At 35.1% G+C, this 26458-nt stretch overlaps 1 protein-coding gene across 3 annotated transcripts in view; it reads left to right on the top strand.

Moving 5' to 3' along the window:
* LOC144451462 (uncharacterized) overlaps positions 1-26458 on the top strand; it is a 120852-nt gene that overhangs the window by 84611 nt on the left and 9783 nt on the right. For all 3 annotated transcript variants that reach the window (XM_078142303.1, XM_078142302.1, XM_078142301.1), the window contains exons 10-13: positions 6840-6950; positions 7624-7721; positions 8233-8316; positions 25815-26138. In XM_078142303.1, the coding sequence (XP_077998429.1) occupies positions 6840-6950; positions 7624-7721; positions 8233-8316; positions 25815-26138 (617 nt within the window). The remainder of the gene's footprint in view (positions 1-6839; positions 6951-7623; positions 7722-8232; positions 8317-25814; positions 26139-26458) is intronic.

Here is a 26458-nt window from a genome sequence, read left to right as displayed (position 1 = left end):
TGTTGTGATGAAAAGAAATTAAAAAAAAAAGATCATTTCAACCATTTCGTTGTGTTTTCTTTGTGAAAGGTAACCGAACATGAACGATTGTTACCACTGTAACGTATGGCTGAGAATGACTCTCTTCCGGGTACTTGAGATTGTCGCCGTACGGAAACTAAGATGGCGATTAATACATTTCTTCCCTATATATATCTACCACAACTAGTACAAGTTGAATGTTGTTGACTTTGTAAATTTGTTAGAAAATTGAAATTCAAATTGCCTCAAAATTATTTTAGATCCCTAGTTTATTTCATTCATCATTAAAATTTTCCAGGGTTACAGCTGTAAGACACTGGAATTATTTATAGCCAACCTCAAAATCCTCTTTTTTTCTTTTTCTTGTGTGCATTTCCCAGTCATTTTTTTCTGAGATTTTGTGCAATTTTTCATAACAGTAGATTTTTGTTATAAAATGGTGACTATGGTATAAAAGTACAATACATTACCAACTTCTGTGTAAAATGTGTTTTATAGTGAGACATCATATGAAACCACTAACCACTTTATTGCATCGCTAAAACAAAACTGCATAGTGAAGACCTGAACCACTTCTACATGTCACCAAAATAAAAAATTAAATTAAAAAAAAAAACAGCGGAGCTATTCTGACCGATAGGTCGCTTGTTGCTCATTATGAAGCTTCATGGTATGTGCCATCATTTGGTTAAAAGATTTTTTGAAAATCATTTATTTTTTCCATTAATAAATTTGAAATGAAAAAAATGACATGAACTCTAACGCTATGTATGTTTTATATGGTTTCATTCCTGAATGTTTATGTACAAGGATTTGCATATGTAAAGAAGATTGACAGATATGTTGATTACAGAAGAGTGTCTTTACATATGCAAATAGCTAGTAGGTCTCTGTGCAATGACTGACGTGACATGATCTCTTAGCTGGGTTGTTGTACAAAAGCAATCAAACTCGGTAAATTTGGTTATAACCAATAAAAAGCAAAAAATACCTCTTTGCATGTAAATTGCCAATTTCAAGCCGGACTTATGCACGTTGACTTTGACCCTGGATTTTGACCAGTGCATCAGCTAAAACGTTACAGTACAGCCTACAGCCTTGTACTCGACGATGATGTATTATGATGGTTTTCAAGTATCATGCATGTAAAAAACCAGAGGAGGCTGGAAGGGGTGCAGAGCATGATGGGTAAAAACAACTGTGAGAGCTCATTACGCAGTGAGCCGCCATTGTGTACACTTCGATGTGTGGTACATTTACAATGGTGGCTGGCTCAGTGCTCACCATCCGTATTTTGGGGCATTTTCAACTCGCCATAACTTTCACAACAATCCATGATTTTGGATACTTTAAAAGCAAAAATCTCGACTGATATTTCTCCCTCCGCAGCCGTTTCTTGGAGATGCCTGGACCGATTTTTTTCAAACTTGGTACAGGGGCAACATACTATGGCATACATATGCACGTCAATTTGTTTTATGATACGATCCAATATTGCCGCCTAGCAGCCATTTTGTTTGCAAATTTTCATGTCCAAAGCCATAACTCAGACATGCTTGAACAGATCTCATTCAAAGTTGGTATTAGGACAGTGTTCTATGACATACATGTGCATATCCATTTTCGTCGTGATACGATCCAATATGGCTGCCTGGCAGCCATTTTGTTTGTGAATTTTCCATGTCCAAAGCCATAACTCAGACATACTTAAACAGATCTCATTCAAAGTTGGTATTTGGACAGTGTTCTATGACATACATGTGCATATCCATTTTCGTCGTGATACGATCCAATATGGCTGCCTAGCTGGCAGCCATTTTGTTTGTGAATTTTCCATGTCCAAAGCCATAACTCAGACTCCATTTTCATTGTGATATGATCCCCCATACCCAACCAATCCTTTATTGTTGGAGACATATTCCATGTCCAACAAGCACACACAACATATCTAAGTCTGTTTGCTTTAGGTTCACAAATGTTGTTGCGTGATCAGAGTAGTGATAATTCCTTAAAACCCAATTATAGCGGGGACTATGTCATTCTCAATGACTTGTTAGAAATAGACAAGGTCTGTTCAAGATTTTCAGTAGAAAGCAGGTGATCCGACCCAGAGTCGAAGGTGACCTCCATTGACAAGTGATGTGACATGACAGGCGAGCTTCTCACAACTTGCTCAACTACTACAGTAATTAAAATCAACGTTCACACCCATTTTCACCATTGACCCTACACGAAAGGGTCTGTTTTCGCACATGTTGAGATATTTTCAAGTTAAATGAAACTTGCCAAATTCGATATCACCCTGCAATCGTGTGTAATAGTGACACCAGAATAAAGGCAACTCGCGTAAGCAGGTCGTATTTTTGAGTGCAGTGTCCTGAGTGCAGCGCTTCGACTTTACTCAGTCTGCCTAACTAAAACGTTAGATGTCTACCTTCCAAAATACAAACATTTACTCAAACATAATAAATAAATAAATGAATAAATAAATGAATAAATAAATAACTAAATACAACAACAACAACAACAACAACAACAAGACTTCGGCCTTTTTAGCACAACTGAACTGAGGTTCAGTAGTGCTGTAGGGATCGCCCGGCGTCTGTCTGTCTGCCTGTCTGTCTGTCTGTGTGTGTGTGTGTGTGTGTGTGTGTAAACAACTTAAAGTCAAAAACCGCTGAACCGATTGCCACGATATTTGGTGGGTCCATTACCTTGGGTGTCTAGTTGGGAAATTGTTCAAATCAAAATGATCGCATCACAGGTGTGTGATTTGGGTCAAAAAAATGTGATTTTTGGTCAAAAAACTTAAACTCAGAAACTACTGGGCAGATTGGTGCGAAATTTGGTGGGAACATTCTTAAGGGGGTGTAAAGTAAGATTTGTTCATGACGGGATGATTCCATCAGTGATATGCAAATTAGGGCTAAAAATGTGTCTTTTTGGTTAAAAATCTATAATTCCAAAACTACTGAGCAGATTGGGCTGAAATTTAATGGGAATGTATCTAGGGATGTATGGACGAAGAAATATTAAGCATACCATGATTCCATGAGTGATAAGCAAATTAGGTGTAAAAATGTTCATTTTTGGTCAAAAACTTATATCTCAAAAAGTACGTGGTCACAGAGTCTGAAACTTGGTGAGATGTTTCTGTGTTATTCTTCAAAATATTTGGAGAAAATTGGCCCTAGCGACCATGACCACGCCCTTAGCAACAACCAAATGGCAGTATATTTTGGTCAAATAACAACATCATCTGGTAGGCAAATGAGTAAACATTCAAAAAATGTATGCAAATACCATAGCAACCATGACCACGCCCATAGCAACAGCCAAACGGTCGTGTATTTCACAAAGATAACAGGGATTAATAGACAATTGAATAAACATTCAAAAAATATATGTAAATTTGCCTAGCAACAAGACCACGCCCATAGCAACTGCCAAATAATCATGTATATTGCAAAGATAACAACAGGAATAGAAAGACATGAATAAACATTCAAAAAATGTATGCAAATGTGCCTAGCAACAAGACCACGCCCATAGCAACAGCCAAATGATCACATGTACTGCAAAGATAACAAAGGGGATTAATAGACAATTGAATAAACATTCAAAAAATGTATGTAAATATGCCTAGCAACAAGACCACGCCCATAGCAACAGCCAAATAATCACATATATTGCAAAGATAACAGGAATAGAAAACAAATGAATAAACATTCAAAAAATGTATGCAAGTGTGCCTAGCAACAAGACCACGCCCATAGCAACAGCCAAATGATCACATATATTGCAAAGATAACAATGGGGATTAATAGACAATTGAATAAACATTCAAAAAATGTATCTAAATATGCCTAGCAACAAGACCCAGCCATAGCAACAGCCAAATGGTAGCATATATCGTAAAGATAGCAACATGGCGGTATTTTTATTATAAAGTTTTCTATTGCCATAAATTGTGCGAGTCTCAGTTTCGCGTATTTTAATCCTACATGGTTTTGCTCACTTGTCTGGCATGTGTAGCAAAATGTGCTCTCAGGCTACGTAAATTGTGGTAACGTATGACTCTGATGAGGTATTTTGATCATGTAAGCATTGCGAAATATTATATAACTAGCAAGGTAGATGTAATATATACAATTTTGAGCTGGAATGGCGAGATTTGTAGATACTGACATATACCCTTTGATATTTTGAGTGACTGGCATGAAAGTCATGTGAAGAAGAAAATATTCACTACATGGATCCGTAATATGAGTGTTTTCTGAACATATTAAAGCTTAGACATAAAATAGGCCTTGGAGGTCTCAATTGTCTATCATACTTGTAATACATGACGTTGTTGTACATTAATTTTTTTAACAATTAGTTTGTAAGTCATCAGGGGGTAGGAAAGGGGTTTACGTTTAAATACATTCAGGTCTTTTTCTCACGCAAGACAAATTTATAGAAGTCAACACAGAGATGGTTTAATACGAAACAAAATGTAACATGAAGAACAGAAGAAAGTCCAGATGTGGCACAGCAAATCGACTAGCGATAGCGACGAATCTGAAAATAAACAGAAAAATGACTTGATAAGAGTGAAAAGAGCAAAATTCTAAGGATACAAGATAAAATGCTGAAAATTAGTGTTACGGGTAACGATCACTGCACGACATAAGAGTGTCAATAAGCACACCTGGCCAGCAAGTGTACTAGAACAGCCATCAACAGCCAAGCCACTTCGCGTGTTATATGCAAGTACATATACGTACGCACATACGTACCACAATGGGTCGCAAAACATCCAAAATCAACAAAAAGTATTTATACACATTAATAAAGCGGGGTATTCGGGAGATCGCTGCAGAACCACGAAATTCATGACAATAATTAATGGAAAAGTGACAAAAGCATACTGTTACTTAGAAACATAATTTTGTGTTAAAACGACCGAGGTGAAAAACCTGGAAACTGAGATATCAATAACATTGACTTGTCGAGTACCAAAGTTTGTGTTCGTTTTAGACACACTATAAAAACTGAAAAAATGATTACCATGTTGCATTACACTCGTAATGGTCATTTAAAAAAATAGTGATCGTCTGAACGAAAGACTAATGACGCAAATGGTAATAAAACGGATAAAAGCATGAGATACTCACCGAGGTCATCAGCGTATGCTCTCTTGCGAAACGGTCACATGGGTATCACGTGAGACCCTTCCGGCCTCCTCTGTAAAAAACATACAAATCTCGAATATCTAACAGTATTGCAGGCTAATTGTTTTAGCATTCAAAAATTTTGATGTTTACATTAATAAAACGATTTAATCATAATAGTTGGAGCATCGAAAATGAACCATGCTATCTTCGAGACTTGAGAGTTCATGTCAGATGTGTGACATTGCATCGGTGATTTTGGGGTTTTATATTTCTGTATCACACAACGTGGTCTTAGACTAGCTTCGAACTTTTGCATTGGTGGATTTTGACAATGTCCTACATACTATATTATATTATTAGGGTGAAGGTCATATAAATTGTGGCATCCACACTCTAATGATTGGCTTATCACGGCTTGATCCCTTCGTGAACTTTTGAGACACCAAGTGATGTGGTAATTTAATTTCAGGGAAAAGGTTCGCTTTTATATTGTGTGTCTTCAACGAAACACCAACAACAACTGCGTAGCAATGCCTAATACATTACCAGGAATATGGCTTCAAATAAAAACTTAGCCCATATTCGAGTCAGGTCTGATCCTGAGTCTGAGCCCATAGCCATATGGGGATACTAATTAATTATGCATACTAGTTAAAAGACTATCTAAAGTCTCCACCCCATTGATGACTAATTAATGCAGTGACACCTTTTTGCGGGAAACAAACACTTTTCGATCTGTTGACTGTGTTGTATCTCCTTTCATCACGTTCTGTGGCCCTCCCAAAATACCACATTTTCTCCATGTCTGTAGGAAAGGAGCTATACACAACCAAACGGCAAGGTTAAATAAAGGAATTGCAAGTCACAGGAAACAGCTGTTGAAGTGTTAGTCGAATTTGAGAGGTTTTATAGCGCAGAAAGGGTCTAATTATGCAAATTTGCCATTTTCTCAGCTCTTTATTTAGTACATGTTATGAAGTTCAAAACTATTAAGCTTAGCGTTGGACCGTCCCAGGTGTCTCAAATTTGTAGACAATTCTCGGAGACACTATACCTAAAAAAGTTCCTCTGGATAGTGAAAATTTTGAGGGAATGGAGAGATATCATGTAGTCACGTGTGAAAGATGTAAATTTATGAAAAAAATACAAAAAGACAACTTTCGATGATTATCACAAGACATTGAGAGAAAAACTAAGCTAATACAGGTAACCTTTTTTAGTTTATGTACTCAAGTTTCATTTACTGTTGAAAAATGACTAGACTGTTTGTTAAAGTGAAATAATTTTAAGTGATAATTGACAAAAACTGCAGTTTTTGGGTAACAGTCAGTAATATGCTTGAAAATGTAAAGAATCACCACAGAAACCACAACTTCAAATATAGGCTCAACATAATACATGAAACACAGAGTGTATTTATCTTGTCTTTATTGTGAAATATTATGAAGGAAAAGTGAGCCAACGAACCTGCATCTCATCCTTAAACTAGCCATGAATACTGAAATATAGTTTTGAAATACAGTACTGAACAATTGTTGCCCACATTTCTTGTCAAATTTTAAGATCTACTTTGGAATAGCACTGCAAGTGACCAAGCTGTGCCCATCTTTTACCTTTTGATAACTGGAATTTTGCATATTTGAATATCTCTCTGTACAGAAATGATAAAGAAGTTGGAGGTATGGAGCAGGCACATGAAGGAATGGTATGGAGCTTAGCCTGGCATCCTTTAGGACATATACTGTGTTCAGGATCTAATGACCATACCACGTATGTCATTTACCTTTATCTTGCTTCATATTTTAAGTTGTTTGTTTAAATTACCTGTTTATTCCAAGTTTCCTCTCATCAGATACTTTTCTTTGAACAAAGTGATGCAGCCATTGTAATAAATCGGTTGTGCAGGTCACAAACACATCTTACTTTTTGTGTTCATTGTAATCATGAGTGTTTGATCAGCCATGACAAAATAATGCTTACAATGCCTGTCAAATAGTTCTAAGACATCACCTCAAGAAAGAGATCAAGATTGAAAGATCAAGATCAAGAGAGAGAGAGAGAGAGAGAGAGAGAGAGAGAGAGAGAGAGAGAGAGAGAGAGAGAGAGAGAGAGAGAGAGAGAGAGAGAGAGAGAGAGAGAGAGAGAGAGAGAGAGAGAGAGAGAGAGAGACAGACAGACAGACAGACAGACAGACAGACAGACAGACAGACAGACAGACAGACAGACAGACAGACAGACAGACAGACAGACAGACAGACAGACAGACAGACAGAGGGGGGAGGGGAAAGGCTTGATTGACATGATTTACCTATGTACTAAGTGCTGTGATTTGACAAAATTTGTAAGTGAAAATAATTTCACTTTACAGTTGCAAATACATGATTCTCCTTTGAATTGATTAATATTCTTCCATTGTTCATTTTGACTACTATTTGTATTGTAGGAAATTTTGGACAAGAAACAGACCTGGTGATAAAATGAGAGACAAGTACAATTTGAATATCCTGCCAGCAGGGACTTCAGAAGATGCTTTAGAGTATGGTGAGTTGTCATTCTGAGGTCAAAGGTAAACATTAGCACAGGTCAAAGTTCAAGAGTTCAAGATGTATATTTTAACCCTGTTGACATCAGGCATGCCAGTTGATGCATCGAAGTGTGACAAGTTGTCAATCTGACAGTCAAAGGGTAGGATTAGCCTAGGGTAAAGTTCATAAATGAGAAATATATTGTGACTGTTCTGACAGTAGGTATTTCTGTCAGAATATATTTTACATACAAGTCATGTAGAGTAGTCTCAGTTACCCAGACTCATTTGGCTTCTGCCCCTAGAGAGTCTGAGGGAATATATTGTCAGTGTCTGGAACATAACATGGTGATTGTCAAGTCTTGTAGAAATGATCAGAATCAGATTCAGGTTCAGATTGACATTTTGATCTCGATTCTACAGTGATGGCTTTAATCAAAGGGACATAGCAGCATTCTGCTGTATTACATTTACTGTAGTAAATCAAAGTCTTATATGTCTCCACATTACTGTTCTGTGTACTTTCAGATGATGAATCGGTGAATGCCCCTCTTATACCTGGCATGGGTCTAGAACATGGATTACCAGAGCATTTATCAAAGTCGGGTGATGGTGAGTTAACGTAGCAGCTTTGATTCTTATGTTTTGTGAAGTATGTAGGGTTTGTAAGATAGCTGCTTGGCTGTGTGAGATATTTGGTAGGGTGTGAGGAATATTTGGCAGGGTGTGTGGGATATTTGGCTAGATGTGTAAGATATTTGGATATTTGGTAAGCAGTTTTTGTGGTGATTTTTTTTCATTGCATATGTTGTACTCAAAGGCCATTGAAATTTGTGTATCGACCTAATTTTGATGCATCGCCAATTTACTTCCGGGTTTATGGTACCTAGAGAACATACCCTGAATAATGGAGATAGTGTTAATTGATGTGGCAGTTGTGGAAATTTAGTTTTGTCATATGTAAAATCAATGTTTTTTTAGGGGCAAAATCAAAATCAAAAACATTGTAATTATTACTAATAGTTACTATGTACTACTGTGAATATTCATATAGTCTCTACGCATATTCACGAACCTTTAGGTTGTAGACAATGAAAAATAAACACCTATTGTCTGTTATTCATGAACCCAAACTACGATCATTTCGGCGTAGTCTTCAGATATTTATCCATTATGCAAAAAAATTCATGAAACACAAATAGGTTCTTTCCTGTGCGATTCACATTCACGCCTACTTTTTTCAAACTAGTCATTCATTCTACAGCTTTCAAACAGTCAACATGTCTTTCCTCCGTCATTTAGCTCAACGAAGATCAGGAGGTACAGGGAATATTTTTCACATCGGCCCTTTTCAGGGCGAACTTGAAGCTGACTCAGATCGATGGATTGTTTGCATGTAAACACACACTGTCTCGTGTTTACGGTACAAAAACAAGATGAAATATGAAACGTTGAAAGGCTTGTGTTGTTCACTGACACCATAGGGGCGTGTAATATTTCATAGATTGTTGTTTTCCAGGTCTACAGACTAAATATAACAACCTTTTGATAATATATTCCTACATGTAAGGGGAAGAGACAAGGGGACATCGATTCACGACCCTGGATAAACTCCTCTGTACGTCTAGCTATTTTGAATAATCAGATCGTTGCCGATTGGCTGATCGAAGCTACGCCTATGTAACGAAAGCCCTTCAAATCCCCCAGGAAGCATCACTACTTTATGGGCCACCAAAATGAAATAAATTTCAGTATACACAGATTCACAGTTTGACACGGTAAAAATGCAGTTGTATTGGAAATCGTACAAGTATACTCACCAGGAAGCTGTCATGAACTTTTCGCGATCCATGGTTCCGGGTTTAGTGATAGGGACGTGCTTCTGAATTTGAAATGTAGCAGTCATCTGACGTCATTAGTCAACGCCCCTTTCTCGGCCAATCAGTAGTGTTGCGTCTTTTTAGTCCCCGCGGACGAAGTCCGGAACGGGGACTTATGGATTGGGTTCCGTCTGTCCGTCCGTGCGTCCGTCCGTCCGTCCGTCTGTCCGTCCGCAGCCGTTCTTGGAGATGCCTGTACCGATTTTTTTCAAACTTGGTACAGGGGCAACATGCTATGGCATACATATGCACGTCAATTTGTTTTATGATACGATCCAATATGGCCGCCTAGCAGCCATTTTGTTTGCGAATTTTCCCTGTCTAAAGCCATAACTCAGACATGCTCACACAGATCTCATTCAGAGTTGGTATTAGGACAGTGTTCTATGGCATATATGTGCATATTCATTGTTGTCATGATACGATCCAATATGGCCACCTGGCAGCCATTTTGTTTGTGAATTTTCATGTCCAAAGCCATAACTTAGACATGCTTGAACAGATCTCATTCAAAGTTAGTATTAGGACAGTGTTCTATGACATACATGTGCATATCCATTTTCATTGTGATACGATCCAATATGGCTGCCTGGCAGCCATTTTGTTTGCAAATTTCCCATGTCCAAAGCCATAACTCAGACATGCTTAAACAGATCTCATTCAAAGTTGGTATTAGGACAGTGTTCTATGACATACATGTGCATATCCATTTTCATTGTGATACGATCCAATATGGCTGCCTGGCAGCCATTTTGTTTGCAAATTTTCCATGTCCAAAGCCATAACTCAGACATGCTTGAACAGATCTCATTCGAAGTTGGTATTAGGACAGTGTTCTATGACATACATGTGCATATCCATTTTCGTCATGATACGATCCAATATGGCTGCCTGGCAGCCATTTTGTTTGTGAATTTTCCATGTCCAAAGCCAACTCAGACATGCTTGAACAGATCTCATTCAGAGTTGGTATTAGGACAGTGTTCTATGACATACATTTGCATATCCATTTTCATATTGATATGATCCCCCATACCCGACCAATCCTTTATTGTTGTAGGCATGTTCCATGTCCGACAAGCAGACACAACATATCTAAGTCTGTTTGATTTAGGTTCACAAGTGTTGTTGCGTGATCAGAGTAGTGCTAATTCCTTAAAAGCCAATCATAGCGGGGACTATGTCATTCTCAATGGCTTGTTTACATTGATTTTGACAGTGCCAGGGTACATGTTATTATGTATCAAAATAAAAACAACTGACTCTCACTCAGTATGATGCCGTATCGTCAGTCGAGGGGCCGGGGCATGGCAAATGTAACAAAATTGGTTGCGTACAGGATACAGATCGTTCAATCAAATATGCGTATAAGTAATTTCCATTGCGTATAATATGCATGATTTTGCCTCACTGCTAACACTGGTAGGGCATGTGAGATACTTGGCAAGGTGTGTGAGATATTGACAGGGTTTGTTGGATATTGTGCAGGTTGTATATGGGATATTTGGCAGGGTGTACAGGATATTTGATAGGGTAAATGAGGTATTTGCTAGGGCGTGTGAGATATTTGGTAAGGTATACAAGGTAATTGGTATGGTGTGTGAGATATTTGGTAGGGTATACAAGGTATCTGTTAGGGTGTGCTGTGCTAGTGGTAGGTTTTCAAAAGCATTAGCCACTGTGGCTAAAAAGGGCATTTTTAGCCACATCCAAAAACAATTAGCCACAAAAAATTGTGCTGAAATACAGAGTATTTGCATTTCATTCACATGAACTTACAAATGTCATCACTTATGAGCAACAACCAAACAAATTCATACCAAAACAATAACATCTTGTAACATGTTTTTATTAAGATGCACAAACCTTTAATTACAACCTTGCACACATATGAAAATGTGACAAGTTTAACTTTCTATCATGATGACACTGGAATCATGTGATATATTTCTGTCATGATGTAGTTACTACCTTAGACACTGGAATCATGTACATACAAGACATGTTTCTCTGTCATGATGTACAAAGTTTAATACCTTATGGACACTAGAATTATGTACATAACATGTTTCTGTCATGATGTACAAAATTACAACCTTAGACACTGGACTCATGTACATAGATACATGACATGTCTCTGTCATGATGTACAAAATTACAACCTTAGACACTGGACTCATGTACATAGATACATGACATGTCTCTGTCATGATGTACAAAATTACAACCTTAGACACTGGACTCATGTACATAGATACATGACATGTCTCTGTCATGATGTATAACTATAAAGTTACTACCTTAGACACTGGACTCATGTACGTACAAAATGTAGATACATGACATGTTTCTGTCCTGATGTACAAAATTTCAACCTTAGACACTGGAATCCAGATGTAAGACCTTAAGTTCTAGTAGATTTCTTTTTCTAGAACAGAAATGTCATGTGAAAGTCTATTTTGTTGTCATAGTCACATTAATCATTTATGATATGGACATCTACACATGTGCGAATGGGGGCATGCACCTTCCTGTTGTTCATGTGCACAGGACAGTCACGACGTAACAATTGGTCTGAACTTTAGTAGTTCATTGAGCTTTATTGCAAGCTTACATTGGTAGCAGAGCAATGGCATCTAACAGTTACAAAAACCAACTGGCCTTGGGCCCGGACACGGTCTACGAGACATGGAAAAATGAGCTTGCTGTTTAGAGACTTTTGGGTTGGCTTATCCCAAAAAGACCGTTAACTTGCTTTGAGTGCAGCACCAGACTTAAAGTTTGATTCAATGAAGTCAGCACGGAAGTGGATTTTCAGTGAAAGCCATGCAGTAATGGGAGACATCACTGGTGGTAAGTCAACATTTGGTATGTCCATCAAACAGGAAACGGCTTATATAACGGAGTGATACAATGCCGGAAATGGTTCAAATAGGAGACGAAGTAACCAAGGTTGGTCACCACTAAGTAATAATAGTACTGGCAACAAATCAAGCGGGACAAATCCAATTGATAGATTTGGTAGGCATAGTAGATGTATGGTGTGTCAATCTGTTTTCCACTGGGCTAAAGACTATCCACATCAACAAACGGCTGATGTCAAAATGAGAGAAGAAGATGATGGTAATTATGATATATGTCGTTCTTAGGATGAACAATGTAATCTGACTTTATTTGCAAAAGAAGAGTCAGCAGATAATGAAGTTTTGATGGCTGAAGCATTAGGATGTGCTGTGATAGATACTGCCTGTACTTGTACAGTATGTGGTAGAAAATGGTTTGATAACTATGTTTATAATTTAGATAGTAAACAAAAGTCCTAGGTTCGTACAACACCGAGTGATGAAGGATTTAGATTTGGAGATTGTGCTCAGGTGAAGTCCATAGTGAATGTGAATCTGCCAGCAAAAATAGGTGACACTTCCTGCAACATTGACACAGAAGTGGTGGACTTGGACCTTCACTTATTGCTAAGTAAAACCTCACTAAAACGAGAAGGGACAGTGTTAGATCTGGCTAATGACAGGGCAGAGATGTTCAACCAACCTGTTGATTTGAACTTCACATCCAATGGACACTACTGTGTAAATATCCAGGACAGAAGTAACAATGAGACTCAAAATGATGTACATGATGAAGAGAATGAAATACTAATCATCTCTGAAGAGACAAGCAAAGAAGGTCAAAAGAAGATATTGACCAAACTGCATTGTCAATTTGGACATGCATCATCTGACCAACTTAAGAAACTGTTGTTGAGTGCAAGAACAACGGACACTGAGGTAATTAAGACCTTGATACAAGTAGTCAATGATTGTGATATATGTCAGAAATATAAGAAACCATCACCAAAGCCTGCAGCAGGGCTCCCACTAGCAAGTGACTTTAATGAAACTGTAGCAGTGGATCTTCATGCGTTAGAGAGAAATGTATGGTATCTACACATCATTGGTGAATTCAGTCGATTTAGTGCAGGAGCTATAATGACAAGTAAGCAATCATCAGTATTTGTCAAAAACTTCATTAAGAAGCGGATAAGTATCCATGGCACTCCTAAGAGATTATATAGTGACAACGGAGGAGAATTCAACAATGAAGAAGTCTGTGATATGTGTGAAGACTTCAACATAGATTCAAAGACAATGGCAGCATTTAGTCCATGGAGCAGTGGCCTTTTGGAGAGACATAATCAGACACTCACAGAAATTATGAGGAAAGTTAAAGCAGACAGAAACTGTGACTGGGAGACAACACTCAACTGGGCTTTAATTGCAAAGAACAGTTTATGTAACATTCATGGTTACAGCGCGTACCAGCTGGTGTATGGAAGAAATCCTAATGTGCCATCTGTCTTGGTAGACACCAGCCTTGGAGGGTACAACAAGTCAAGTGGTTAGTAACCATATTAATTCCATGTATGCTGCTAGGAAAGCATTCACAGAGGCTGAATGTGCAGAAAGAATAAGAAGAGCACTCAGAAAACAGACCCATCGAACACCAGGTGAATGTTTGACAGGTGACAGAGTATATTACAAGCGCCATGACAGTCCTGAATGGAGAGGATCGGCAACAGTGATAGGACAAGAAGGGGCTGTAGTTTTTGTACGATATGGTGGAATAGTAGTACATTGTACGTGTCCATCATGGCCATCTTAACAAAATTAGTAAACCAACTATTATCAACTATCATGATAATGACAATGGTAGGAACAATATGACTAAAGGTATGACTAAACAAATAGACAATGAAAGTGAAAAGCTGGCTGTAAATCAAGCAGATACAAGTAGTATAATAAATAGGAATTTTGGGCCACTTAAAGCGACATACCCCATTTTTTCATTCGTTTTAAGGCAAATTAGGCGTTATATTTGTACTAAAATTAATTTTAAAACCGATTTAAACCAGTTTAAAACGACATGTCCCATTTTAAATCCGTTATAAGGCAAATTAAGCGTTAGTGTGTAATCATAGAAAGCAATCGTAGAAAGCTATTTGAAGTATATTATTCATTGCAGTGCAGTCAATCGTTTACTATTGTGAATACATTGTTATTTTGTCATGCTTCGTTATATTGTATGAATACACTGGTAATTCAATAAGCCGTGACAGCTTCAAGGATGTCCAGTCAAAGGTTAATATGTTTATAATAAGCTACTTAAGCTTACAATATACTGTTTACAATAAAACTGTTTATGGTCCGTGACTCATTTGTGTAGTGTTTACGCACTCGAGATTCAACTTTCTGTGACTTTTTACTTCTGGGTCCAAGTATGCGTTCCAAATTTGTCAGAAAATCGGTATTCTTAAATGTAATTCTAAAATTTGTGTTGTTAACATGAACGAAGAGATGTCAGTAGAAGTTTGGGTGTTTACAGTATCTAAAATGGTGGACTCTAGTGAAAGTTACGGCGAGTTGAAAATGTTGAAAATAAGGTCGCTGATGATATAATCTAACTCTGACTAATAGTACACTCATTTTTTCTTAGAAATACCCATGATGCTGTTCGGTTACTGTTAACAAGAAAAAAACAAATTAATGAGAATTACACAAAATTTAGTTAAAATTTTATGGTTTTAATTATATAATTATTAATCTATAATTGATTGTATGTTTGTACAATATTTTCATCAACATTAACTGTTAATAAAAGTATTAATAAATGCATTATTGAAAACACTCAAACCAACACTCAAACCGTAGATAGAGTAAAAAACTCTAAATAATTTTACTCTGGGTAGTACCTATATAAAGAAAAAAAAATGTATATAAATTGGCGCTTTGCGCAGCGCCCGCTATGGTTTCAGAATCTGTCAGCCGACGACGGGTAAGTGTACTCGTGTGGGTAACAACCTAAGACAGGCGTAGCGAGAAACCATAGCAAAAACCTAGTGCTTGGCCGCTGTTGTAACAGACAGAAAAAATTTTGTGTACACATAATATAAAAATTGTTATGTGTACACAGAAGTCTCGATCTCAATAAATAATTTAAATACGCCGTATTCCGGTTATCGAAGAAGCCCCGAAAAGATAAAAGATATGATTGTTTGGCCACTAGGGGCGCTGTTTTAGAACTGGAAGTGAGGGCCAGAATTGTAGAGCATAGAGTCTATAGGCATCGTAACCACTGACTAAAGATTTTCTGTCATTCCCCGTAACTTTACGCTATAATATTGCATTATCGCCCATCAAATAACGAAATAGCAAATTAACCTCTTGTTCTCCTAATATTTCGCGTAAGTTTGGCTCTGCAATTCGACCGTGAGGAAAACCCAAAAGTAGCAACATTTTGAAACGGGTAGTACACTGACATCTCACTCACGTTTTCAGTGTGACCTCGTCCATTTGCGTTACCGTTGGAGAAATTGTAGCGATTGCTTCCAGTCAAACATCGGAACGGAAAAAGGTACAAAAACAGAGGAAAGAACCCTCAAAATCACAATATACGCTACAGTTATTGCAGCTTGTATAAAACCAATCTGATTAAAATCCGATGTAGATGTCGGCTAATCGTTCATTGCTATTTTACTTTCGTTATTGTGCCTGAATTGACCTTCGTGGTACATGTTTGATCGCCTCCTCTACCGATCAGGACAAAAACGTAAACATGTACCACGAAGGTCAATTCAGGCAAAATAACGAAGGTAAAATAGCAATGAACGATCAGCCGACATCTACATCGGATTTTAATCAGATCGGTATAAGACATGGTATGATGAGTGAACCACATAAACGTTACATGGAAGGCCGATTCATTGAAGGGGTGGGCGGTGTGGTACATCAATCATAATAACAATATTTATGATTCGTTGCCGACTTCAATGGGTTTTTTTATACACTGATGGTCCTGAATGAAGAATAGCAAGCTAATCAAAGTGTGATAGTAAAGATGAGTATATCAATACAAATATGTTTATGCCAACTTATAACCAGTACATGAAATGTTTTTTTCCGGACAAAGTTTTATGATTTCACCCGTGGTGCTACACCACTGTTCTAATAAACAAGAAAGGCCTAAGTATGCGGCGACATCAGTTACAATATAAACATGTGGCTTGGTAATTGTCGACCGAACTCTCAATATTGCAATGACTGTAGCTGGAAGCTGTTCAATCTGATTAAAATCCGATGTAGATGTCGGCTAATCGTTCATTGCTATTTTACCTTCGTTATTTTGCCTGAATTGACCTTCTTGGTACATGTTTACATTTTTTAGCCTGATCGTAGAGGAGGCGATCAGGCAAGCTAAAAAATGTAAACATGTACCAAGAAGGTCAATTCAGGCAAAATAACGAAGGTAAAATAGCAATGAACGATCAGCCAACATCTACATCGGATTTTAATCAGATTGGAAGCTGTTGTCAGATTTGTAATTTTCTAATCGTTCTTTTGTCAAGCAACAGACACCAGTAAGGTAAAGAAATATGTTTATCATGTCTACATCGGGTATATTTCGAAGGTCCTCCGTCCAACTTTCAATGTTTCCGCTGTCGATTAGTTCTATCTTTTGATGCTTGACATCCACTATTCGTCTCCTCTTCCGTTCTCTCAGAAAATTATCATTTTCTAGTGTTTCAAGACCAAGGTTGACAGCATTTCTGGCGATATCTAGTAGATTTAGAAGTAGTAATTTTCCACTCTTTTATGAATGCACGGAGTTCTTTTACGCCCATTTTGTTGACAGCTTCATACATCGCCATACTATTAGATGCCATGACGAAAATTCTGGCCCTCACTTTGTCAGATATGGTGCGCCCTCTCGCGATACTTTCCTGCGAAACAACCGGAAGTTCGATAACCGGAATACGCCGTATTGACAATTAACAAAAAGTAATAAACCCGTACTAATTGTACGTGAGTAAATTGAGATTTGATTGACACCAAAAAATAGAAAAGAAAAAAAGTCTGTTACAACAGGGCACTGGGTTTTTTTTTGTTTTTTTTTAAATGTTTAACAACTAACATGAACACTACTAATTATGTCATAACTATGTCATAACTATATCATATCTATTTCATAACTATGTTATAACTCTTAATTAAACAAATAACAACACAGGGTATATATATACATTCAAAGTATTTATGAATATACAATGCGAGTTAAATGTGATTCTTGTAATCGTTCAGCACCTGAGTATATATGCGAAATATGTAATAGACATTTTAAACATCAGCATAATTTAAATAAACATGAAAACACATGAAAATGTTCTGAGAAAAATAAAATTCAATATATTGATGCATGTCCAACATGCGAACGCATTTTTCCTGAGTTGACTTGTGATAAATGTAAATTTGCATACAAATATGAATGTCATTAAAAAAAACATTTTAACAGAAGTACACCTTGCGTTAAACAACCTAAGAGATATATTTGTGAATGTAGTTTAGAATTAGGGAGCTATTTTGCGTTATATAGACATAGAAAAAAAACTTGTAAACTTGTAATTTACAATTAAACAAATAAATATTTTAATGGATATAAATCAAAATTTTTCATTATATAACATGACAAATATTTTGAACCCACGCACTAAGCGAATGATAAAAGTTGGTGGGCGTGTATACAATAAGCTTATACGGAATGGTAAACTACAACCTATTCCTGAGAATATCTTAGATTGGTCAGTTCCTACCAATCTTCCTCGACCATTAACTGAACAATACATAATGAATCCAATCACTAAACGTATGGTTAAAATAGGTAATGATACATATCAAACTCTTATTAACAGAGGTTATTGACATTTAGGTGGCATTCTAATACCACCCAAATATCATGAACTTGAGAGAGCTTTTAATGGATATGTGAAGTCGTATGAAATTGTTATTACCGAAAATGAACTTCATATACAGTTAAATGAAAATAAATACTTAATAAAAGAAATCTTAGAACAAAATTTACAAGATACGGGTGGAATAAAAGCTATATTAACCTTAAAAATAAAATTTGTTAAATATGATACAAATATGGAGATAGAAATAACAAATGATGATTATTTTAATAGTAGTCCATTACAAATTATAAATATTGATCAAATAGATGAACAAATTAATGTAAGTTACGAAAGAATAATTGAGCATATCGTTAATGGTCATGTGAAGGATCTGGATGGCACATAAAAACACTTCTTAATTTTTATGTAAATATTGTAAGATACGAACCTTTACAAGGTAACTCATATATCAAATTACCCAAAGAATTACAACATCCAATGAAAGGTCTCGTTAACATACAAAATAATGAGAATGAATGTTTTAGATGGTGTCATTTAGCATATAAGTTTCCAGTTGAAAATCATAAATATAGGCCATCTAGATACAATCAACATATCGATGATGTAGATTATAAAGGAATAACATTCCCAGTTACTACAAAACAAATACCAAAAATTGAAAACCAAAATAATATATCTATTTCCGTATTTGGTTATAATCAAAATAAGGTGAAACAACAATCATATCCAATTTATGTTAGTAAACAAACTTGTGAAGATCATCTTGATTTACTACTAATAACTCTTGGTGATAGTCAAAATCATTATGTTTGGATTAAAGACTTTAATCGATTCATGCATGGTATAACAAATTATAATGGAATAAAACATTTCTGTAGATATTGTTTACAGCATTTTACAACTGCAGAGATTTTAAATCAACACATTCCTATTTGTTTTGAAATAAATGGGACACAAGCTATACGAATGCCAACTGAGGAATATAAATGGTTATCATTTAAAAATTACCCAAAACAATTAAATGCACCATTTGTTATTTACGCAGATTTCGAATCGATAACTGAAAAAGTGAATACCAGCCATCCTAACAATAATACTGTATTCACGCAACATTATCAAAAGCATGAAGTATGTAGTTTCGAGTTGTTACGATGACACATTCAGTAAAAAAAGTGTCATTTATAGAGGACCAGATGCATCTAAGAAATTTATGGAAATGATGTTATCGGAAGTCGACTATTGTAATAATATTAAACAACAACATTTTAATAAACCTTTGTGTATGAGTAAAAACGATGAAAACTGTTTTAAAAATGCGACGCAATGTCATATTTGTGAAAAATCATACGAAGATGATACAAAAGATGACATACGAGTCCGTGACCATTGCCATATTACTGTGGTTCAGCGCATGAATCCTGTCATATCAATTTTCAAGTAACGAAGAAAATCCCCGTTATATTCCACAACTTAAAGGGGTATGACTGTCATTTCATCGTACAAACTCTTGAAAATTTTGATGAAAAGATCGATATTATTCCTCATTCTATGGAAAAGTTCATGGCTATAATGGTTGGTACTCATTTAATCTTCATAGATAGTTTAAATTTCTTGAATGCTTCATTAGAAAAACTCGTCAGTAACACAAGTGATTTCAAATACACAGAACAGGAATTCCCCAAATAGCTTAAAATTACTAACACGGAAGGGTGTATACCCTTATGACTATATGGATTCCATCGAAAAATTTAAGGACGTTAATCTTCCACTAAAAGAAACATTCTATTCTATTCTAAATGAGACTGGTATTACCGATGAAGATTATGTGCATGCGCAAGATATTTGGAAGCATTTTAATATGCAAACGATGGGTGATTATCATGATCTATATCTTAAAACTGATGTATTATTACTAACGGATGTATTTGAAAATTTTCGAAAGACATGCAATCTATACTATAATCTCGATCCCTGTCATTACTTCAGTGCTCCAGGATTATCTTGGGATGCGTGTTTAAAAATGACTAAAATTAATCTTGAACTATTAACGGATATAGATATGCATCTCTTTATAGAAAAAGGTCTTCGTGGTGGTATCTCTTATATATCCGCTGGTCATGCAAAGGCAAACAATCCATACATGAAAGATTATGATCCGACTCAGGAATCAAAATATATCACGTATTTAGATGCTAATAATCTCTATGGTTGGGCAATGGTTCAATCTTTACCAACGGATGGATTTAAATGGGTTGATGTAAATGAGCTTGACTGTAAATACTTAGATAATTATACCAATGAAAGTGACCATGGATTAATCCTTGAAGTTGATCTTGAATATCCTAGCGAGTTACATGATCTCCACAATGATTATCCTTTAGCACCTGAGAGATTATGTATTACTGAAGACATGTTATCACCACATAACAAAAAGATACATGACTTATTTAATATCAAATGTGGAAATATAGAGAAATTAACTACAACTTTGAAACCAAAAAGAAATTACGTACTTCATTTCCAAAACTTAAAACAATATTTATCACTCGGTTTAAATGTCACTAAAATCCACAGAGCCATTGAGTTTAACCAATCAAAGTGGATGTCGCAATACATCTTATTTAACACGGAAAAAAGAAAAAAAGCTAAAAATGCCTTCGAAAAAGATTTCTTCAAACTAATGAATAACTCTGTATTTGGACAAACCATGATGAATGTACGTAAGCATCGTAATATAAAATTATGTACAACAGAAAAACAAATAAAAAAATTAGTAGCTAAACCAACGTTTGTTACGCAAAAAATTATAACTAAAGGATTGGTTGCTGTTGAAAATAAAAAGGAAAGATTAACTTTAAATCAACCTTTAGATCTGTAAAAGGTTACTTGATGACAGCCATGATGAACCTGTTCAGAACTCTGTGGTGTACAAAGATAAAGTTATTAAGATGGCGGATAAAATAATGAAAGATCCTAATCATCCACTTCATACAGAGTATGAATATCTTCCAAGTGGTCGTCGCCTTAGGGTTCCACGTTCTCGCACAAATAGATTTAAGCACAGTTTTGTACCAAGGTCAATCCATCTATTGAATCAGTAGCAGTCTGACGTGTGTTTATGTATATGTATGTATATGTAAAGTAAGTTGAAATAGTCTCTGTGTGTTCTTCCCTTTCCCCCTGCCAATGTACATCGAATTTCATGTAAATTTAGCATGACAATAAAGTATATATATATATATATATATATATGTTGGGATGTGTATTCTTGATTTGTCCAAAACTTTAATGTATGACTTTCATTACAAATATATCAAAGAAAAATATGGGTCAAAAGCAGAATTACTATTCACAGATACCAATTCATTAATGTATGAAATTAAAACTAATGATCAAGATAAAGACCTATTCGATAATAGTGATTACTCATCTGAGAGTCCATACTATTTTGATTATAATAAAAAGATAATCGGTAAAATGAAAGATGAATGTGCCGGTGTACCAATCACTGAATTTATTGGCCTTCGTAGTAAAATGTATTCTTATATCACAGAAACTTCATCAACTCGAAAAGCAAAAGGAATGAAAAAAATAGTTATTAAAAAGAATATCACCCACGAAGAATATAAGACTGTACTTTTTGAAAATTTACAAATGAAACATTCCATGAATACTATACGATCGATAAATCATCAGATCGGTAGTTACAAAATCAATAAGACTTCTCTAAGTTGCTTCAATGATAAACGTTATGTCCTTAATCATCGTAACACGCTAGCATATGGTCACGTTGATTTAGGTAAACTGTAAGTAGACTACGTATTCAGTCACAGGAACAAAATCTGCTTGTTTGGACTAATTATAAATACCCGATAAACTATATTCTTTCTCTTTAAAACCAAGTATTTTCGCAAAATTCTTAGGTTTTGAAAAGTCTACTTTAACGTTATCACCGAGTACCATTTGTGTTTTTCCTGTTGGCAAAATTCTCTTAAAATTAATCAATTTTGATCTACCAATCGCTAGTGATAATGTTTCTACATTGTAATAACCTGGTTCTATTTTTTTAACTGATGTTTTATTGTTAACGGTAAAAGCAATTTCATTGTTTTCTTTCGTAATATTATACCAGGAATTATATAGTTTACACTCTAACAATCGTATCTGTTTACAACCAGTCAGCGTTTCTGTAAAACTGATAGTAATATCATTAGATTCTTTGTTTATATACAACTTCATTGTTTTTTTAATATTATATATTATAGTATATATATTATATATTATATACAAAATACGAAAATTATAATATGTCATCGCCATCAAATTTTGGATTAGGTATGATAACACCTCAAGGATATACACTTAATGATCTTAAAGATGTTTTCACAACGAATTTATCCGGACGACATAATAATAAAGATTTTGTCCTTAGATGGAAAAATGAACCTAAAATATTTAATTTAGAACAAGCGGCAGTTCAATCACATGAGCATACTAACAATTTAGTAGACCTAAATGACGTAGATGAAACAATCGAAGAATTTAAAGCAACGAAACACCATGTACCATTTGGCTTTGCATATAGTAACAGAGATAATAAGTTCTATGCTTTTGATTTACCATGAGACTTTGTTGAATTGATCGAAAAACCATTAACTAGTGATCATGGTTTAATTGGCCGAGTTCCTTATGTGTTGATTTATAATAACAATAATAAGACATTTAGTTTAGCTGATATCAGACATTATTTACCGGAACCAGATCCTAGACTAGACTTGATGAATCCCAAACTGCATTTAAAATTGGATACTACAACAACAATAGAAAAAAAATGACAATACTTTTAATAAAATTATGAATTCAGGGGAATGGTATTGTAATTATTATATTGACGAAGGAAATATTAACTTATTTTATGATGCGCAGTTTAATGTACTTGGTTTGAAACCTATTGATGAGGCTAAACTAAAATTGTCTACTGCTAGTGGTGCGATGACGAACAATATAAAGAAAGTAAGCAGTGGTACCATTATTATTAAATGTATTAAATTAAATACTGAGGGTGAATATGATACTCTTTTAGATGGATTTTCAATAAAGTGTGACCGACGTACATTATTAACTATTGAAATTCATATTGATAACGAGAATATTAATGTTACTTTTACAGAAAATAAAGTGTCATCTAAATTAGCAGAAGCGTTAAAAGAAGAGGAAACAAATGAAGTGTTATATGCAATAACACAAGGGTTATTGTTTCTAGATATCAAAACAATAATTTTGAAACGTATGATTCTTATAGATTTTAAAGTATTTTAATATTGACATCATACTTTGAGTGCGTCTATTTAAATAAATATATTTTCTATAGTATATACACACAAAAAATGCAAAGTCAAAACCTTCTGAATCCAAAACTATATTTAAAATTGGATGCTTCAAAAACAATAATAAAAAATAACAATACTTTTCATAGAATTATAAATTCAGGAGAATGGTATTGTTTTTATTACATTGACGAAGGAAATATTAACTTATTTTATGATACTCAGTTTAAAACATTGGGTTTAAAAACTATTGATGAGGCTAAACTAAAATTGTTTACTTCTTTTGAAGCGATGACTGATGATATAAAGAAAGTAACTAGTGGTATTATTATTATTAAATGTATTAAATTAAATACTGAGGGTGAATACGATATGCTTTTAGATGGACTTTCAATAGCATGTGGCCAACGTACATTATTAACTATTGAAATTCATATTGATAACGAGAATATTAATGTTACTTTTACAGAAGCAGAAGCGTTTTAATATTTAGTATTATATACAAAATGAATAAATCATTAAGTTTATCTCAACGATCTCAGGGATTTTAAATTACGGAAACCAATCACAGATGATAAATATTACTTAGAATGTAAAAAAAAATATTTAAACTAAAACCGGTGCCTCCTCCAAAACCTAAAACAACAGAAGCGAGAGAAGTGAGAAGAAAGTGCAATAATTGTATTAAACCGTAAATTCATTGTTAAAATACCAGTACTTGAAAGTTTTCATACAATAAATACAGATAAAATAACTTATGAAGATGGTAGTTATGTTTTAAATTTTGGCAGTTTTCTAGGAGTTCATAACGTGCAACGAGGAAGTTATCATATTCTACCAGGAAGTTATCACATTCAACATTTTCTAGCATCCAATGATCTTTTTAAAATTGATGATAATACCAAAATATATGCCATTGAGATAGAATTCGATAATAAAAAACTAGTTCATTCAACATATATTGTAAATAAACATGTTATATCATCATCTAAGTCTTGGTTAATTAATGTTGAAAAAAGGTCCAGAATCTATACTACTTTTGAATATTACTGGGACTATCAACAGGATGCTACCTGGACATCCACTTTGATTATCAAACCTCTTAAAAATAATATTGTTACTTTTATAAACTGATACACCAGTTGTCCGTCATGATGATTGATCGATTTAATTATCAAAAATAATAGTAAACAGTAAACATATTTCATATTTTATATTTTATATTTTTACATATATAGTAATACCACAAAATGATTGACCAAGTTACCACAATACAAGATTTGAGTAATTATCTTACACGAGTATGTAGTGCGTATAGGTGTTCTTACAAATTATTAAGTCGTATTAATAAAGGAATACTTATTACTAGTGGAATTATTTCAGGAACTGCCACATTAGCTATAGTTCCCGCGATACCTATTTTTATCAGTGCATTAGCTGCAGTTCCCATAATTGTTACAGTTGTTAACCAAAACTTAAAATTATCGGATAAAGTATCGAGGTTGAAAACGCAGTATCAGAATTTCAAAGAATTACTAACATATACGCAGGCAAATGTAAAACACTGAAACACCTCAGGAATTTATTTAGGAAGTATTCATGAAGTCTCTCGAAATGCAGAAAGCTGCTAATTATACTCCACCTTTGGAGCGTTATTTGAAGTATTATAACCTGAATGGTTATTCAGAAATGAAATCAGAAAATAAAATAATATAATTAAATATAGTAACTTTATTAAATATTACTTTATAGTTTTTACTAATATGGACCAGTATTTGCGAGACTTGTATTATAATTCTGATTTAGCATATAGCGGCATCGCAAAATTGTGGCGTAAAATCAAAGCAGATCAGAAAGATAGTAGTGTAAAAAAGAAACAATGAGGTGTTTGCTAGGGTGTGTGAGATATTTGGTAGGGTATATGAGGTATTTAGTAAGGTGTGAGAGATATTGGATAGGATGTGTGAGATAGTTATTGAGATGTGTGAGATATTTGGTTAGCAAAATTCATTTTAGTCCACATTTGCAGAAGATTTGTGATATTTTCTGTGTATGCATTTGTAATCAAACACCTGTGAATGTTGTCATGTGGGATAGTTTTCTCCATTAGCACTGTTAGTTTGGTTACAGTGAACAGTGTTGTTTTATTGATGTGTTCTACAGATGATATGGGTAGGGAAATGGAGGCAGCCATTCCAGGACTAGACTCAGAAGGACATCACCACCAACCATCTCACTTTCAACATCATCAACAGCACCATCATCATCATCAACAACAACAGATCATGCAGAAGAAAGTACCATATGCCAAACCTATTCCTGCCCAGTTCAAGAAACAGTGGGAAAGACAGAAGGATGCTCCTTTGTTGGAAAGAGAAAAGGAAAATGAAAGGGAAAAAGAACAGGAAGGGTCAGTAATGAATCCTGATGGCCAGAATGCACCACCACCTCTCATGTCAGCTCCTATTATACCAACATTTGAACAAGGTAAGATACTATTACTAGGGATTTAGGCGTCAACATCTTGCAGTCAGAAATATCTCCTGAGTGGGATTGGATAGTGACCTTTAGGGAGCAATCAGTTTTTATGGGGGGGGGGGGAAACCACCTTAATTTGGGACTCAAAGAAGGTGGGGGGGGGGGGTCATCATTTTTACAAAGTGAATAAAGGGAGGGGGGAGGGTTACCTTATTTTCAACAACTGAGAGGTAGCTAAATGGTCCAAAATTGAACAGTTGCGGGACAAAGTGCTAGATCTAGCACTTCGCCACTTTTTGACAAAGTGCTAGATCTAGCACTTCGTCAGT

This window comes from Glandiceps talaboti, chromosome 21 (assembly GCF_964340395.1).
Source record: "Glandiceps talaboti chromosome 21, keGlaTala1.1, whole genome shotgun sequence".
NCBI lineage: Eukaryota > Metazoa > Hemichordata > Enteropneusta > Spengelidae > Glandiceps > Glandiceps talaboti.
This window is presented reverse-complemented; position numbering and strand designations above follow the sequence as displayed.